Genomic DNA, 18998 nt, shown 5'->3' on the forward strand with positions numbered 1-18998 from the left:
GTGAGCGCAGCTGGGACCTGCCGGCCCGCCAGGCTCCTGCATGGTCTGGGACAACCCGCCTCGGGGCCTGGCCCAGGGCTCAGCGCAGGGAGGGCTGAGGAAGGGGTGTGTTGTCTTTGGTGGCGCCCGAGGTTTGACAGAACGTGGCAGGCGTTGCGCGGCTGCAGTGAGAGCCCGCGACGCGGAGATGCTAGACGGCCGCCAGCTGCTCGGACACTGCCCTGCGCTGGCCACCCGGCCGGCAGTGAACTTGAAAGGCCCCCAGGATGACATCGTCACCAGGGCAGCAGACAGAGGGCCGGGGCGCAGGCTGGTGTCCTGAGGTCAGCAAAGCTGCCTCAGCAGGAGAAGCTGCCCCCTGACTTCTTTGTCCAGGTGGGCTGGGCAGCCTGTCTGCGCGATGACTGAAAAGGCCGTTGGCCAAGAGAAAAGTCGTCTGACTTTGGGCTGAGTGTGTCTCTCTTTCTCAGGCACACTGGCAGTGAAATCCAATTTGTGATGCTCGGGGATTAGAATCCCCAGGGTGCTTGCTGGCAGCCCTGCGCTCCCGCAGACCCAGGAAGCCCACCGGCCTCTTGAGCCCTGAGCTGCGTGTGGTTTAATCCCAAAGTCCCTTTCCCGTGGTTTATAGAGCAGAAGGTGTTGCTGTTGATGGATGCCCGGGTATTTCTCAGTCTCCGTGAAAGTTCAGCTGCGCGTGATACGATCTAATTGTCCGGTTTCTTGACATTCAGGCTTGTCTCCTCTGTAACGCAGTGGAATTGATTTCTGAATGCTTGAGAATAGAGCCGGGAGTGGGGAGACACGCCGTGAACAGCAAGCAGGGGCCGTGAGGCGGGCGCCGCGCCCACACGCGTTCGCTGGTTCAGCCGTCGGGGCTGCAGCCTCACAGAGTTCTGGAACCATAGCCCACCCCCCAACTCCAGGGTTGGTCCCCACGTCCTACAAAAACAATTCCAGTCGAAGTGAGGGACGTGACCGGGCTGGGCCAGGAGCCCCAAAGTGCTCAGCGGCGGCCCTGGGGCTGGAGAGGGGGTCCTGGGCGGCGGGACCCCGGGGCCCATGTCCATGCGCTTGTGTGGGTCCCTGCACCGCAGTCCGCATTCTCAGTGTCTGCTCTCTCGTTGCAGGTCAGAAGGAGAAAGCTCCCGCAGCGTCAGGTAAGTGTGCCGTCCGCCTCTGCGTCTGTCTGTCTGTCCTGGGAAGGCCACATCGGTGAAACCATGTGTTTCTCCTTCTCTCTGACACGGTCTGGGGGGTCGAAGCCCTGCCCGGCGCCCAGGCGCCTTGGCCGCACTGTGCCGGCTCGGCGTCCTGGAGTGAGAGCGGCTTCTCCTTCTCTCTGACACGGTCTGGGAGGTCGAAGCCCTGCCCGGCGCCCAGGCACCTTGGCCGCACTGCGCCGGCTCGGCGTCCTGGAGTGAGAGCACCCGGTTATGGCCGGGCCTTTCCTGGTCCCAGAGTGACCTTCTCAGAGGTCCCCTGGCCTGCTGGTGGTTCCTTCCCATCGGGGTAGTGGTGGCCAGGTTCGCCTGGGCTGTGACCTATGTAGGACCAGCAGCTTCTCAGCTCAGACAGCCCCTGGGGCCAGGCTGGGTGCGTGGGGCAAGTCTCTGGGGAGTCTGGAGGGATGGACCCCCAACCTGGGCTGCGGTGTGTCTCTGTGTGCATGCCGCAGACTGATGGCACCTTCACGGGGCTGGCGGCCAAGAGCCCTATGCCTCCCCATCCCTGGCACCGGGGGCTCTGACTGGACCCAGAGGGGGTGTTCATGCCTCAGCCCAGGGGCTGGGGCAGTGGAGTTCAAGCCTTGAGTTGGGGGCCAAGGAGGCCATGGGAGATGGGAGACAGTGGCTGGTGGTGAGCATGGGGGTGAGGAGGAGACACAGAAGGTGATTAAGAACCACATGGCCCCAGGCCCATAGGGTGCCTGGGGGACTCCAAGTGCCTTCCCGTGACCAAGTGGGTAGAGGAGGTGCTCGCGGGGCTGCAGCTGGGAGTGTCAGGCGGGGCAGGGTCCGGGGCAGGGCCGGAGGCGGAGTGAAGGTGCCTGTGTCCTGGGGAGGCTCCTGGAGCCACTGCACTGGGCTACGGCTTAGCCCAGGAGGTGCCGGCAGGGTCCTGAGCCCGGGAGACAGAGCAGGGGCCGCAGAGGGGGCTGGGGCTGATGGCCCCGAGTCAGGCAGGCAGCAGAGGCACCCTCAAGGGGCCTGAACAGAGCGCCACACGAGGAAGAAGGACGGGCCACCCCAGGCCTGAGGGGCTGGAGGCGATGCCCTGCGAGACAGCGTCCAGGAGGGGCAGGGGCGGCCTGGCTGGGTGCTCCGGGGCCGCCCGGGGTCCGTGAGAGCCGCCTGCAGCTCTGAGAGGGGTGTTCACCGGCTGCTGGTGAGGGGGAGACCCAGGGGTGCTGTGCGTGAACAGGGCAGGTGAGCCTGGACGTCACGTGACGTTTCGGGGAAGGAAGTCAGACAGAAGAATGTGGTTTCTTGCCTTATAACATTTGCATTAAAAAGCCAGGGCAGGAGGCACAGGCGGCCAGTAGGCTGTCCCCTCAGGAGGTGGGGCAGGGCTCAGGGCAGGCAGGGAAGGGTGGCCGCCAGCCTCCTCCGAGTCCTGGTGCAGTTGCTGGGCTGTGGACTCGACCCGTGGACGACCTCTCCAGAAAGCTCATTAAAAGTTAAGCACCGTCGGCAGGGAGTGAGGGTCCCAGCAGTGGGGGTGTGCAAAGACATCAGAAGCGGATTGGCAAGGAGAGGGGAGAGTGGGGTCCCACCAGCCCCCACCACCCACGTGGGATCTGAGGACCTCCCGTACCCCCCTCTGGCACGCTCACCCAGAAGGTGCTGCAGCTGAGACGGGGCTGCATGGCGGTTCCCGAGAGACCTTCGGGTTCTGGTTCCCAGTGAGCAGGGGTGGAGGTGTGCGCAGGGGGAGGGGCCTTGCAGGGGGGCCGGCGAATGGGCCTGAAGACCTCGCGAGCTGTTCTCACGGCTCCCCCCAGCCTCTGCACCCCATGGAGGGGTGGGGGGTGTCAGGAAAGTGGGGTTTGAAGGCCGTGGTGCTGGCAGCATGCCCGCGGGAGGAGGGTTGTCCGTGCGGGGGAAGTGGGGGCGCTCATGTGAGGACCCAGAGCCACATGGCTTGGCTGCCTGGTGGGAACAGGAACGGCCCTGGGACACGGGGGGCGGTGTGCGGAGTGAACATATGTTCCCAGCTCCAGCCAGACGGCTCTCGGCAGGGCGCCTGGAGCGGAGGAGCTGGGCAGGGCGGAACTCGGATGGGCGTGTGGGCAGAGAAGGCTGCGTTTCGGCTCTTCCGTGAGGACCCCAGCCTGACGGCTCCAGTCCACGTGGTTCTGTGCACTCCTGGCTTGTGGGTGGAAACTCTCAGGACGTGAAGGTGCCGGTTCCGTCCTGGACCAGGCTCCATCCTGCATTTCTTCCCGGGGCTCTCGACACGGCCTTCAGGCCTCTGCCACACGTCACAGCCGGTGCTCGGGCATGGGCAGAGCACGCACACAGCCCTCCGTTTGCTGAGGACCGGCAACCCCCGAACCACTCATCTCTGACTCGCGATGGGCCCCTCTGTTCTCCTGGTGCTCAGGGACTGCCCTGCAGGACAGCTGCAGATCTGGGTGTCCGGGGAGGCGTGTGATGGGGTGTCTTCTGTCTGTGCACCCACACCTTGTCAGGCGGCCTCCCTGCAGCACCCCCTTCCCCACCAGAAGAAGTGCTCTGAAACCTGGACCCCCTGCTTCTTGCTCCGTGAGCCCTGTTGCCCCTCCAGCACCTCCCAGCGGTGCAGCCTGGTTTTCCTCTGAGTCCTCCTCGAGCTGCTCCCGCAGAGCAGCGCTCCTGCCTTCTAAATGTGACCACTGACTCCTTGCCTGCCTTCTAGCCTGTGGGTGTGACTCGTGCGATTTCCTCCACCCTCTCCCCAGGGCGAACCTCTGCCTTCTCAGAATCCCCCACAAGCTGCTGCCGCCCTGAAGCTTTGAGAGGGGGCGAGGCTGACGTGCTGCCCTCCCCTCCTCCCCTTGAAGCTGAAAGTTCAGCCTCTGCATCAGTGCTGAATAGAATCTCGGAGACAAGGGTTTGTGGTGAAGTAGAACAGAAGAGCTCTATTGCTTTGCCTGGCACGGGGGGACACAGTGAGCTCCTGCCCTCGAAAACTGTCTGTCCCTACCTGGGAGGGTTGGGCGAGAAGTTTTATAGCAAAGGTTCAAGAGTGGGGCTGCTGCTAAGATGAGGCTGCGTGCAGGCCCTACACCCCTTAACCTGGCCCCAGGTGGGCTCCGGATGAACTTCTCTGCTTGCTTTAATGTGACCTCAGGCGTCTTCTCTGGTCCGAAGAACGCTGACACCTTCCATTGCTTGGGCTTTGGTTCTGTGAAGAGCTCAGAGAGATTGTTCAGTGTATCCCTTGAGACAGAGCAGGACCCTGCTCCGAGGCTGCACGGCCGTTTCTTGACTGCCCCGTCCCTGTCCCTGCGTCCCTTCCCTTCCCTGTTGGCAGCTGTTTGAACTGCGCTTGGGAACTCAGGGAAGGTCGTGGAGGCTTCCCAGAAAGGCTCCCGTGCCCAGGATGCCCACCGGGTCCTGCTCGGCTTTCATACTTGCCTTCCGCGGCTGCCGTGCGCACTTTTAACATCCAGGTCCTTGGTGCTTTGTGTCCTAGTGACGTGAGCCCCTGTCTTACTCACCCGGGTAGAGTTAGGGACCCAGGACGAGGCCTGGGGTCATTTCCAGGTGGGGCCAGCACCCCCAGGCACACAGCAGGCCCCACGGGCCTTAGTGGAATGAATTTGCCTTGGTATCACCTGGAGACGCAGCACGTCTTGCATAGAACAGGGAAAAACTGTTTGTTCTGTTGGATTCAGGACCCATAAATATTTTCAGACCATGAATTTGGAGGAGAAAAGTGGATCATTCACCTTGCTCAATGGAGAATCCTTCACGTCCGCATATCCACAGCAAACCCTCACTACAGATAGTGGGCAGAAGGGGCCGCCTTTGATGTCTGGGTTTCGTTATCCTAGCCAAGTGAGGTGTTGATGGATGCTGTGAGCTCTTTGCTAAACGTTAAGGAGCTGAATCCAGGGAGAACCCCTGTTCCCCACCCTCCTTGGGGCCCGTTTAGACGCAGACCATCTGAGGCGCCGCCTTCCTGCTTGGGTATCTCAGCCTCGCGGAGCAGCCAGCAACTATTACCAAGAGAAGCCTGTTTGAGAATTTGCGTGTGCTTCTTTTCCCCGAGGCGAAACATTTGCAAGATCAGATGTATTCATTTTCCACAAATGAAATGACTCATTTTTGACCATTTTGCAAAGGTAGGACTTTGCTCCTTGTGCCCGGGGAGCGTGCGTCTGCTTTTCACTCCATTCCAGGGGAAGCTCCCGAGGGCCAGACTTGGAACATTTTAATGATTTATTTAGGGGGAAGAAGGAGAGATTTGCAGAATATAGAGTTTGGAAAGAATGAAGAGTTGCATGGAGTGCTCAGGAGGGCTGATACTGTATTTAAGATGCAGAGGCTTTCTGCAGGGTAAAGCGTTATCTCATCAGCCCCTTAAAGTGAACTCATACTCACTGGTAGACATTAAGTACAATACCATTTAACGAGTGTCCCCTGTGGGTCAGGGTCTCACCACATCTGAGCTGACCTCACCCCTGCGTGTGAATTGTTAGGCTCGTTTTGAATTCTAGGAATTTGTTGCTTTATCAGGTTATCTAATTCACGAGAGTACCGTTGTTCCTGATGCTCTCTCATAGTCCTTTTATTTTCCTACAATGAGTAATAATGTCGCGGTGTTTACTTCTGTTTGAATAATTTGCCTCCTCGTTTTTTCTCAGTCAGTTTAGCTCACAGTCTGGTAAATGGCTTATCTTTCCAACGCACCAGCCTTGGGTTTTGTTGATTTTCTCTATTGTTTTGCCGTCTGCTCTAATCTTTACTGGGAGCTTCCCTCGGCAGCTTCGGGTTTAATTTGTTCTCCTGTGTCTAGTTTTCTAAGTTGCACAGAGTTGGGTTATTTATTTGTGAGCATGTCACTTCTCAGATGGATATGTCCTTGTTTTCCTTCGCCTCTAGGTAATTCTAATTTCCCATGATTTCTTCTTTGACATAGGTTCTTTTTAAGTGTGTTGTGTACTTTTCACAAATTGTGAATTTCCCACTTTTCCTTTGTTAGGATTTCTGACGTCATCCCATTGTGCCTGGAGAAGATATTGTGTATATCTACCTTTCAAAGTCTGCTGCTGCTGCTGCTAAGTCGCTTCAGTCGTGTCCAACTCTGTGCAACCCCACAGACGGCAGCCCACCAGGCTCCCCTGTCCCTGGGATTCTCCAGGCAAGAACACTGGTGTGGGTTGCCATTTCCTTCTCCAGTGCGTGAAAGTGAAAAGTGAAAGTGAAGTCGCTCAGTCATGTCCGACTCTTAGCGACCCCATGGACTGCAGCCCACCAGGCTCCTCCGTCAAAGTCTACTGAGACTTAAATTGTGCTCTAACACATGGTCTGTCCCAGAGAAGGCCTCCTGTGAACGCGTGTGTTGTGTTGGTTGCTAGGGTCGCATATGTCTTGGATCTAGCTGGCTTATCGTGTTTTTCGGATTCCCCCTTCCTCACTTCTGTCTGGGTGTCCTAGCCATCCCTGAGATGGGGTATTGAAGGCTCCAACTATTATGTAGAGCCAACTATTTCTCCCCCTGTTCTGTCCATTTTCCCTTTGTATATTTTGGTGGTCTGTTAGGAGTATCTGTGTTTACAGTTTTATCTTCTAGCTGCTCTGAATGTGCAGTGCCTTCTTTGCCTCTTGAAGCCTTTTCCGATGTGAAGCCTATCTGGGGCTCCCCAGGTGGCACCAGGGGTGAAGAATCCATCTGCCAACGCAAGAGGCTCGACAGACGGGAATTTGATCCCTGAGTCAGGAAGATTCCCTGGAATAGGAAATGGCATCCCAATCCAGTATTCTTGCCTGAGAAATTCCATGGGCAAAGGAGCCTAGCAGCCTACAGTCCATGGGGCTGCAAAGAGTCAGACGTGACTGGACACATCCTGATGCAGATTCGACGTCTGGCATTAGCACAGCCGCCCTGCCCTCCTGGGCTGCTGTCCGCATGGACTCTCTTCTTCTGTCCTTTCCTGGTCAGTGTTTTTGTGTCTTTGGAACTAGAATGAGACCTTTGTATCCTTTCTGCCAATTAGTATTCTGTTTGGAAATTTTAATCCATTTACATTTAAAATAATGACTGGTCAGGAAAGCTTGCTGCTTTTATTTTCCTGTTTGCTTTCTATATGCTTTATGGTGTTTCTGTCCATCTTTTCCAACTTGGCCATCTTCTTTTGTTTTTAGCTGACTTTTTTTTTTTTTTGTAGTGAGCCATTTTAATGCCCTCCTCATTTCCTTTTGTGTATATTCTTTGACTCTTTTCCTTCTGCTTACCATGGGATTACACTTAACATCCTAAAGTTATAGTACTGTAATGCCAATTTATACCAACTTAACACGACTGAGCAACTTCACTTTCGCTTTTCACTTTCATGCATTGGAGAAGGAAATGGCAACCCACTCCAGTGTTCTTGCCTGGAGAATCCCAGGGACAGGGGAGCCTGGTGGGCTGCCGTCTGTGGGGTTGCACAGAGTCGGACACGACTGAGGCGACTTAGCAGCAGCGGCAGCAATTGTAACAAAGTATAAAAGCTCTGCTGCCTGCAGCTCCGACTCCGTTCCCTCTCAGTTACTGATGTCCCAGAATTACATCTTCATGCACTGTGTGGCCAAACACAGGCTAATAGCTGTTTGTTTGGGGTTTTTTTAGTACGTTAGTCTCTTAAGTAGAAAAGAAAAAGAGGACCTACAAAGTGAAGTTACAGGAGTGCCAGCTTTTCTAATTATCTGGGACTTTACTTTCACCAGAGATCTTTATGTCTTCACATTTCCGGTATCCTTCATTTCAACCTGAGGAAACCCCTCATTGCAGGCAGGTCTGGTGGTAAAGAAATTGTTCCGCTTTGGCTTCTCTGGGAAGGTCTTAATTTCTCCCTCAGTTCTGAAGGGCAGTTTTACCAGATATAGGATTCTTGGTTGACAGCTTTTTTGACTTTACATCAGCCTGTGCCTCAAAGGTTTCTGATGAGAAATCTCCTGTTATCACTGGTGAAAACATGATGAAAGCTGTCTTCCTTACAGCTCTGCTGCTGCTGCTGCTGAGTCGCATCAGTCATGTCTGACTCTGTGCCACCCCATAGACGGCAGCCCACCAGGTTCCCCCATCCCTGGGATTCTCCAGGCAAGAACACTGGAGTGGGTTGCCATTTCCTTCTCCAATGCACGAAAGTGAAAAGTGAAAGTGAAGTCGCTCGGTCGTGTCCGACTCTTAGCGACCCCATGGACTACAGCCTCCCAGGCTCCTCCATACATGGGATTTTCCAGGCAAGAGTACTGGAGTGGAGTGCCATTGCCTTCTCTGTCCTTACAGCTCTACAGATGCTAATAGTGTATCCAACCTAGGCCAGATCTCTCCTTTTCTGTGTAGTTTTTCACACACATCACTTCCTGGAGCCAGTGGTTCTTAGAGTTGATAATAAACGAATCCCCATCTGTTCTATTCTAATTATTTCTTCTGTGTGGGTTAGTTGGATTGTGAAGGGGAAATCCTAGAATCTTGCCTCAACCTCCCAGTTTTCAAATGCTGCATATTTGACCTGGTAACAGAAAGAATAAAGATGCTTGTCATGTCTTATCATTTCCCTAGAGTGTCGTGATGTCAGCTGAGTTGTAGTATTAGGGACCAGACCTTTAAGGAGAAAGAATTTAACATTTTAAGTGTCGATGTTATGAGGTCTTTAAAAGTAACAAATTATTACAGATTTTCAAACTAGAAATGAAAAGTCCACTGGATTATCCTACAGTTTTCATTTTGAATGAAGTAATCGCTAATAACTCACGTAAATAGCTGTTTGGGTCCTTTTTTTTTGTTTTTAAGAGTAAAGAGGTCTTGAGACCAGTTAGTGAGCAGATCGTTGTGGCTCATCCCCAGCTGTGATTGGTCCATTTCTTGCTCTGACCTCAAAAGGCGCTGCTGTGATTATTTGCAGAAAACCTACAGAGGTCCCTGCTGGGCCCAGGTTTTCCGTTCTTATAACCCAGGACGCTCCCTCTGGCGACCTGACCTCCGTCTGGTGACCCTCTGGCCCCACAGTTAGCTTGTTTTTTCCTTTTTACTCCCATTTTGTTTATTTTTCTCTATTCTCTACTCTCTTTAAAATTTTTTTCTTTGTGCTTTTTCTCTTAGATTGTTTTTTGTATTTTTAGTATAGTTAGTGTAGCTAGAATTGTTGGTATTGTTAGTATGAAAGTGAAAGTCGCTCAGTCGTGTCCGACTCTTTGCGACCCCGTGGACTATACAGTCCATGGAATTCTCCAGGCCAGAATACTGGAGTGGGGAGCCTTTCCCTTCTCCAGGGGATCTTCCCAACCCAGGGATTGAACCCAGGTCTCCCGCATTGCAGGCGGATTCTTCACCAGCTGAGCCATTAGTCAGCATAGTTAGCACTGTTAGTATCACTAGTTAGTTGGCATTGCTGGCATTGTTAGTGCAGTTAGCATTGTTTATGAGTGTAGTCAGTTAGCAGGTGACCACGGCACAGGGCCTCGCTGAGGCCTCCCTGTTGACAGGAGGCTCCTGTGGACTGTTCCAAGCTCCTCGAGATCACTGGCCCGTGTAGCTTCACCAAGGTGACCCAAGGAAAATCAGGAGGGCTCCTCTGCCTCCAGGCACTTTTCCACGAAGGCCGCGGGATGAAGGTCTTATGTACAAAGTTCATGAAGTTATCTGTGGGGACTGACTGGAGGAGACCCGCTGGGCCATTTGCAGGACACACAGTCCTGGGCACATCGGGAGCTAACCTCCACCTGCAGGACGGCCGCCAGGAAGGGACCGAGTGAGGGGCCTGAAGCCGGGAACCCTCCTCTCTGACGTGAGAGCTGCAGGCTGGGCCTCGGCAGGAAGTTCATAGGCTGTAAGCTGAACCCCTACTTCTGCAGCCCCCCGTACGCTGCCCTGGAACTCTTCCTGGGCCGAAACCACGGCAGCCCCTTGGTGCAAGCGTGGAGCCTGGGACCGTGGCCACTAGGTCCCTGCCCCCTGGGGGGAGGACTGTGTGGAGCTGAGGCAGCGGGTACTGTGTTATCAGCACTGGGTTCCTTGTCGTCTGAGCATGAAAACCTCTTGGAGAAAATGATGACCATTGACTCTAGTGACAGAGGACTTTAGAAGACGTCCTGAGGAATCCATGGGTCAACACAGGCCATACACGAGCCTTCCTGGGACAGCGAGGACGCCTAGGTGACAGAAGCAATGAGAACCACGGGCGTTGAAGGGACGAGATCCAGGACTTAGAGTGACGGCCACGGATCTGTCTCAGCTCCAGGAAACCCAGCGTGCAGGGCCCACCCATGACTGCCAGGGCTCCCTTCTGCTGACCGCAGCAGCCGTGAGATCTAGCCTCACCCTGCCCGTGAGGTTCAGCCAAAGGTCTCTGGGCAGAGGAGCCTCTCGTCCCCACGTGGCGGCCTGAGGGGGACCAGGAGTCAGGACAGCGAGCCTGCCAGCCCCCCACCCACCTAGGGCCGTGCTGGTAGGGGAGAGAGATGGTTTTCATCAAGGACTTGGTCCTTCCTCATCGTGACATGAACTGGATGCTCCAGAAAGCTGCCTCACAGATGCTCTGTCCTGCATCCTCCCCGCCCAGAGGTGGGGCTGTGTATGGTCCTGGAGTGACATGGTGCTTGGAGTTCATCAGAGCAACGAGGTGGGATGACGACTTAGAAGACGTATCAGGCAATTCCCAGCAGCCGCCAACGCGGTTCTGCCGGGAAAGGCCAGGGGCCGCCGCAGGGTGGGAATGTGGAAATCGCGCATCACTGTCTTGCACCAACATCACCCCATCTCCCGAAGGACCGAGGGGAACTTCTGCCCTGAGGTCTGTGTTCGTTACGACCCAGAGGTTCGTCATAGGATAGTCAAGCCCCACGAACCAGCCCGTGTGGGAAATCAGAAAAAGCGGGGGGTGGGGGTGATCCCCCAAAGAGGCTTGGTCTTTCCTCTCAGCTGGCTTTTCTGACTGTCATGCAGGAGTCGGGCCTTTTCCCCTTTCCCCATCAGGGAGGGCCCCCGATGCGTGAATTTGAGCACAGGAAGCAGCAGGCATAGGGCTGAAGAGAGCGGGCTGTCAGGCACACGCAGGGCAGACATGGGGAGTCAGGGGCAGGCCTGGCCCCCTGGCTTGCAGGACCACCCCCAGTTGTGCACTGCCCTTGGCGGCTCCAAACTCACGCCCCAGCTCACGGCCCTCCCGAGACCGTCGCCTCCTCTCCCGTGAGCCCTGGGCCTGGGCTGGGCCACGGCTGCCGCTGCTCACCCTAGTGCAAGCTCAGTCTCTCAAGGAGGGCTATGGGCTTTTCCTGAAGAGCGGGGTAGCCGTGAGCAGGGAGTAACACAGCTGCCTGCCACTGGACAGGGCACATCTGGCCACAGGTGCCTAGGGCACTCGGCAGGGCGGGGGAACCTCAGTCCCTTAGGGATCCCCACCAGCAATCTGCCAGCAAAACTCAACAGCAGCCAGAAGCCCAGGGTATGTAGCTGGTTCCTGAATTATGAATTGCTTAATGCGGTTTGTCTGGTCCACACGACAGTCTCATAAAATAGGACCTCAGGTAGAGATGGGTGGGGTGGTGGGCGGAACATTAGAAGGGGTGGGGCTGAGGGGTCCCTGAGGCTCCCAATAGTCTTGTCCACTTCCCAGAGCACTGAATACCAACATTTAGCTGGCCACACAGCCACCCAGGAATAAAGGATTCCCATCTCTGCAGCGAGGCTGGCCGTGTGAAGCTCCCTTCCTTCAGAACAGGAGGGGAGGAGATTTGTAGAGCCTCTAGAATGTGTCCTAGGAGAGAGACGCTGGCTCCTGCTGCTTCTCCCTTGGTCGTGCCCCTGGGAGCAGGAGCTCTGAGGCTGGCTCTCATCCTGCCCCTGTGTAGACGAGCCACTCCTCAGGGACGACGGGCATCAGGGAGAGGAGCTTCAGGGACCAACCCTGGACTGTCTGCCTCCAGACCCAGTGGGAAGGATGGGAGCTTCCATTTGCCACTTGGCTGTGGGGCTCTCTGTTACAGTCTCTGAGCCTTATCCTGGCCCAAGCAGCAGTCCTCAGGGGACATTTCTTGTTCCCTTGGGTCCAGCCTCTCTCAGGACCATGGCTCTCTTGACGTTTCCAGCCCTTCCTCCCGTGGGTGACAGCCAGGCTCAGCTCCAGCCCACACTCCCCTCTGGGTGCTTCTCTGGAAATTTACGGCGGGAAGATTGATGCTCCCGACTGGAGGAGTCAGGAGCTGATATCTTCCAGGGGCACCACCCCCGCCCCTTCCCAGAGATGTAGGTTGTTTTGAAATATGCTGCACTGACTCTTTCCCGGCTAATAGCTGCAGATTCTAATTAAATAACTCAGGGAACAGGCCGTCTCATGCGTGGTGTAACTTGATTATTGCTGGAAAAATGAGTTCGGAAATGACAACTTCCCTGCTAGGCTGACAAGTATAAAAGCTTAATTTGAAAAACCAACCAAATTCCATGCACGGTATGACAGCAGAGGCTAGAACTTGGCCGAGCCTTGGTCTGAGCTGTCCGTTTGCGGAGACGGATCTGTAGGGCCTCTTGCTTGGCCAAGCCTTGGTCTGAGCTGTCCATTTGCGGAGACGGATGTGTAGGGCCTCCTGGGTGTCCAGTCCTTTTTAACTCCTTATGTCTCCTCCAGTCGTGGCCTGTGATTTTAGAGGGAGAGGAACCCTAACATACGTTAGTCAACTGATGGTGCGTGCCCAAGTCATGTCCAGATCTTTGCGACCCCATGGACTATAGCCTGCCAGGCTCCTCTGTCCCTGGGATTTTCCAGGCAAGAATACCGAAGTGGGTTGCCATTCCCTCCTCCAGGGGATCTTCCCAACCCAGGGATCCAACCTGTGTCTCCTACGTCTCCTGCATTGCAGATGGATTCTTTACCACTGAGCCACCAGGGAAGCCCATACATTAGTCAACAGATTGAAGATATGGTTAAAAAACAAAAAAACTGTACAGTTGATTTGTTCATTGGTTTAAGCGGTTGCGAAGTGTCATGTCAGGCTGGCTTAAAGTAGGACGTATCCATAGAAAGCTTGCCTTGAGCACCTGCTGTGTACTTGCTCCCGGGTCGGGGGCTCGGGGGACTGTGAGGAGGAAGCCTGGATGTCTGTCCATGAGAGACAGAATAATGCCAGATGAGGAGGCCAGGAGGTGGGGGGCTTTGAGGTGAAGTAGGGACACATCTGGTGGGGAAGATGGGCTAGGGTCCGGGGGCCTTGAGGCATCACCGCGGTGTGATCTGGTCAGGACAGGGAAGGGTGTGGGTGTGCTTGGTGGAACAGCATGCACGGTGGCTCAGAGGTGTGGGGAGTGGGGGCATGTGACCCTGTCCCTGTAGCAGGCCTCCATCCCCCTCCCTCTGTGATGATGGGGATGGTGATGAGAGCAGCTTAGTGAGCCTTCCTCAGGCCCTGTTAGTAGTTCTTTATTACAGATGAGGACACTGAGGCCCAGGGGCATTGGCTGCCCAAGGTCACACCGCAGGGAACCTGCTCTAATCCAGGCCGCACAGCTAGTGTCTTTATGGCCGACTCTGTGTTGGCGGCAGGGGTGCAGGCTTGGAATGGATGTTGAAAGCAGCCTGACCCCAGCGCTCCATCAGATGCTGAGTGTGCACGCCTGTGTGCATGCCCCCGGGGATGGGGCTCGTTGCTGACCCTGAGAGCCAGCTGGGCCTCCCGGGGATTTGGCCTGGGATGGCCCAGGGGAGACTTGGGGCAGTCCCAGGCATCCCGAGGCTCTCTGTGCCCTGCTGAGCAGCTCTGGTTCCCTGACTGTCCCTGACGGGGGGCCCAGTGGAGGTGACAGCTGTGAAGCCAGGCGTGCTGCAGAGCTGAGGAAGCGCTGGGCACCATGCAGGTCCATGCCGATGGTCAGGCGGTCACTCAGCAAACGCTGGTTCAGGCCCTGCAGTGTGGCCGGGCTGGGCGGGGCCTGGGTGTCCAGCGGTGAATGCGGCATAGCCCCTTGCTGCAGTGCTCAGAGAAACGGGTCCCACATGCCCCCACCCTGCTCCCTCAGAATAATAGCACTGAGGCTGCAGCTGTGGTTCCCGGAAGAGGATGAGGGGCGGCCAGCATGGGCGCTGGCCACGAGCTGGGCTGCCTGGGCTCTGTGATCGGGGGTCACGCCACCTCTCCATGCCTGTTTCTGACCTGCAGAACGGGGTGATGATACTGGTGCCCGCCCCCCACCCCCAGACTTCCGTAAGTGGGCTCTGGCCTCTGAGGCGTGGACGATGGTGTGTGGCAGTGGGCCAGGCTGCCACTCCCCTCACAGCAGGCTGTGCCCATTCAAACGAGGAGAAGACCAAGGCTGAGAGGAGTTAGGAGGCCAGCTCAGGCTCACCCTTCCTTAGGCTGTGCTGCAGTCCCCTGGTCTGTCCCCTGTGACCACCCAGCAAAGTAGGTGCTAAGACTGAGCACATCAGCACATGAATGAGACTCCAGCCCCACCTGGGCTCTCAAGGCCGTGGGCGCACGGGGACGTCGGACTCCCCCAGACTGTCCATTGCTTCACCCACACCCAACACGGAGAAGGTGTGGGGGCCAAGGGCCAGGAGGCTCTGGAACAACCCCTGGAGGGGGCTGCTGGGCAGGCAGGGAACAGGGAGGCACAGAGACGCCTCCGGAAGACAGTCGTCGGGCAGCGGAGATGGAGACTGAGGGTGCCTGGGGGGGCAGGGGACCGAGCCCAGCCTGGCACCTCCCCCCGCAGGACGGTGAGTGGGGTGAGAGCCGGGTGCAGCCCAGGCGCCCCCCGCCCTAGGCCCCCTCCTCGTCCAGCAAAGTGAAGAGGAGAAGAAACCCCACGGCGCTCCCTGCGTGCTGGGCACGGCTTCAAGGACTCTAGGCCCCTCAGAACCTTGTGAAGTGGCTGCTGCTTCCAGCCCCGTGGGGACAGGGACGCAGGCACGGAGGACACAGCGACGCCTCGAGGACAGAGCTGGACTCCGCCCAGAGTGTGCGCGGGACCCCGTGCGGAGAGCAGCGTCAGCCTCGGGGACTCTGGAGACGCCCCAGCCTCCCTCTCACAGAGGCGGTCTGGCTCATTGGGCAGGGAGGCTCCGGTGCCCGTCCCTGGGCCTCTCTGCGGGATGCGGGCGTGTGGGACCTGAAGGCTCTGGGGAAAGGAGAGCAAGGGGGCCGGGCGTCAGGGGTGTGTCGGAGCCCAGCACTGCCCCTGCGGCCGTGTGACCTGAAAACCCTCCCTGACCTCTCTGCGCTTCGCCTTCCCACCGTGACTCTGAGGACGGCTGTGCTTGGCACACAGGAGGCCCTCAGCCAGAGGAAAAGTGAGTCTCCCCCACCGGAGACCCGACCCTCTTATGTGCCCCCAGCAGAGCACACACGCCGCGAGTCCCAGAGCTGACCCTGGGCGAGCAGGGCAAGTGCAGTCCCGCAGCTCTCCCGTGGCAGCCCGAGACCTTCCCCTCCTCAGTGACAGTGGCCTGGAGCAGGGTTTAGCCTCCCAGGAGGTCTCAACTGAGCTTTTGTGACTCAGGGGAATTCCTTGTTCCCCACAACTTGGCTTCCAGGTTGTTCCAACAAGGGACAGAGCACCCGCTCGATGTTTCAGCAGCGAGGTCCTCTACGAATTGCCCCATCTGAGGCTGGGAGATGTGAATCCAGGGCCTGTGACTGTCTGCCTGATGACTGCAGGAGAACTGTTGCCACCCACCACCGCACCCCTTGCAGCCGGCTCCCAGAAAAGTGGGTAGTGATCCCGGCCACAGGCCATTTAACCAGAACACAGCGTTGCCACCAATTGGAAACACAGGGGTGAAAATGGAAAATCCGAAGCCTGGACCACTGTCCTCCAGAAAGCAGAGGTCAAGACACCTCCGAACCCGGAGAAAATACTTACAGATCGTGTATCTGATAGGGGGTTGATACCCAAAGTATATCAAGAACTCATACAACTCAACAGCAGAAGACCAAGAAACCCAGTTGTAAAGTGGGCAGAGGAGCGGGTGGATATTCTTCTGAAGGGCACATGGCCAGCAGGTGCATGAACAGATGCTCTGCATCGCCAAGCACCAGGGGAATGCAAATCAAAACCACGGCGAGGTGCCACCTCACATGCGCCAGAAGGGCTACCACCCAAAGACAAGAAGTAACAAGAGTTAGCCAGGGTGTGCAGAAAGGGGGGCCTTCATGCAGTTATGGGGTGGAAATTGTCGTAGCCGCTGTGGAAACAGCATGGAGACTCCACAGGGGAAAAGAAAGCTGCCGTGCGGCCCAGCAGCCCCGCTTCTGGGTGTTTATCTGGTAGGAAGGAGATCGCTGTGCTGAGAAATACCTGCGTCCTCACCTTCGCCACAGCATTATTTACAACAGCCAGGTCACAGAGACAACCTTGGCAGAGAAATGGACGGACAGGGAACATGTGATGTGCGTGTCTATGCGTATGTGAAATCTTCATCCGCCGTTAGAGAAAGGAGGTCCTGCCATTTTCAGCCATGGACCTTGAGGGCATTATGCTTGTGAAGGAAGTGAGACGGAAGAAGACACATGCCATACAGCCTCCCTTCCACGTGGAACCCGAATAAAACCCCAAACTCATTGAGACAGAGGACACACTGGAGGCTGCCGGGGCGGGTCAGAGAAGGCGAAGTGCTGACACAGTCAAAGGGCACAAACTCCGGTCACATAATAGAGGTCCTGGGGTGTCCTGTGCAGCGGGTGACGCTGGGCAGCAGCCCTGTGCTGTGTGTCTGGACGGGAGTAGGTCTAAGAGAGCAGATCTCAACGGTTCTCAGCACAAGGAGGCGTTGTAACTGGGTGCTGGATGTTAAGTAGACTTACTGTGGTGATCACTCCACAGTATGGACAAAGAGCAACCCACGCCGTCCATCCGGGACTAACACAGCGGCCCACGGCAGCTCTTGTTGTTCAGTTGTTCAGCCGCTCAGTCGTGGCCAGCTCTGCAACCCCAAGGACTGCAGCACGCCAGGCCTCCCTGTCCTTCACCATCTCCCGGAGCTTGCTCAAACGCATCGAGTCGGTGATGCCACCCAACCATCTCATCCTCTGTCGTCCCCTTCTCCTCCTGCCCTCAGTCTTTCCCAGCATCAGAGTCTTTTCCAGTGAGTCAGCTCTTCATATCAGGTGGCCAAAGGATTGGAGTTTCAGCTTCAGCATCAGTCCTTCCAATGAATATTCAGGATTGATTTCCTTTAGGATTGACTGGTTGGATCTCCTTGCAGTCCAGGGGACTCTCAAGAGTCTTCTCTAGCACCACAGTTTGAAAGCATCAATTCTTTGGCTCTCTGTCTTCTTTGTGGTCCAACTCTCACATCCACACGTGACTACTGGAAAAGCCACAGCTTTGACTCCGTGGACTTTTGTCGGCAAAGTGATGCCTTTGCTTTTTAATACACTGTCTAGGTTGGTCATAGCTTTTCTTCCAGGGAGCAAGCATCTTTTAATTTCATGGCTGCAGTCATCATCTGCAGTGAGTTTTGGAGCCCAAGAAAATAAAATCTGCCACTGTTTCCATTTTTTTCCTCACCTGTTTGCCATGAAGTGATGGGACCGGGTGCCATGATCTTAGTTTTTTGAATGTGGAATTTTAGGTCAGCTTTTCACCCTCCTTTTTCACATGCCAGCAAATTTGGAAAACTCTGAAATGGCCACAGGACTGGAAAAGGTCAGTTTTCATTCCAATCCCAAAGAAGGGTAATGCCAAAGAATGTTCAAGCTACCATACAATTGTACTCATTTCACATGCTAGCAAAGTAATGCTCAAAATCCTTCAAGTGAGGCTTCAATAGTACTTCCAGATGTACAAGCTAGATTTAGAAAAGGCAGAAGAATCAGAGATCACATTGCCAATATCGGCTGGATCATAGAAAAAGCAAGAGAATTCCAGAAAAACATCTGCTTCACTGACTACACTGAAGCCTTTGACTGTGTGGATCACAACAAACTGGAAAATTCTTAAAGAGATGGGAATACCAGACCACCTTACCTGTCTCCTGAGAAACCTATATGCAGGCCAAGAAGCAACAGGTAGAACCGGACAGGGAACAACAGACTGGTTCAAAATCGGGAAAGGAGTACTTTAAGGCTGTATATTGTCACCCTGTGTATTTAATTTCTGTGCAGAGTACATGATGCAAAATGCCGGGCTAGATGAAGCACAAACTGGAATCAAGACTGCTAGGGAAAATATCAACAATGTACCAATTATATCTCAAGTTAAAAAGTGAGAGAGCAGGATGGATGACTTGTTAGCTGAAGTTGCATTTGCCCTGCAACAGCAGAGGGTCATGCCTGGGACAAAGACTGTAGGTCCCATGCAGCCTAAAATACTTACTGTCTGAGCCTTCACAGGAAAAGCGTGCTGACCCTGCCCTGGAAGACAGTGGTCATAGCAGCCACAGTGGCATCCTGGGACCACCCTCAGCCCGGTCAGCTCCCCTTCTCACTGTTGCCCCATTCAATCCCCTCCCCACCCTAAGAGGGAGAGACTTCAGTGTTCCCATTTTACAGATGAAGAAACTGAGGCTCCTTTTGCTTTTAATAACTAACCAAGAGGAGGAGGAGATGGCTGGGTGGCATCACCAACTCAGCGGACATGAGTTTGAGTAAACTCAGGGAGTTGGTGATGGACAGGGAGGCCTGGTGTGCTGCAGTCCATGGGAGTCGCAGAGAGTCAGACACAACTGAGTGACTGAACTGAACTAACCAAGCGGTGGAGCCAGCCTTGAACCCCAGTATTCTGGTTTCAAAGCATCTGTACATCTCAACTGCGATTTCTAGAAGGCGGGAGTCTGGGCACTGGAGAACCCGCTCTTTCCACTTAGAGCCGTG

At 55.5% G+C, this 18998-nt stretch overlaps 1 protein-coding gene across 5 annotated transcripts in view; it reads left to right on the forward strand.

Annotated features, from left to right (window-relative positions):
* Positions 1-18998, forward strand: part of IQSEC1 (IQ motif and Sec7 domain ArfGEF 1) — a 285544-nt gene that overhangs the window by 73913 nt on the left and 192633 nt on the right. For all 5 annotated transcript variants that reach the window (XM_086368957.1, XM_086368964.1, XM_086368955.1 and 2 more), the window contains exon 2: positions 1131-1160. In XM_086368957.1, the coding sequence (XP_086225083.1) occupies positions 1131-1160 (30 nt within the window). The remainder of the gene's footprint in view (positions 1-1130; positions 1161-18998) is intronic.

This window comes from Bos grunniens, chromosome 22 (genome assembly GCF_055505025.1).
Source record: "Bos grunniens cultivar Pamir isolate PY7600 chromosome 22, Bosgru_T2T1.0, whole genome shotgun sequence".
In the NCBI taxonomy this organism is placed as follows: Eukaryota; Metazoa; Chordata; class Mammalia; order Artiodactyla; family Bovidae; genus Bos; species Bos grunniens.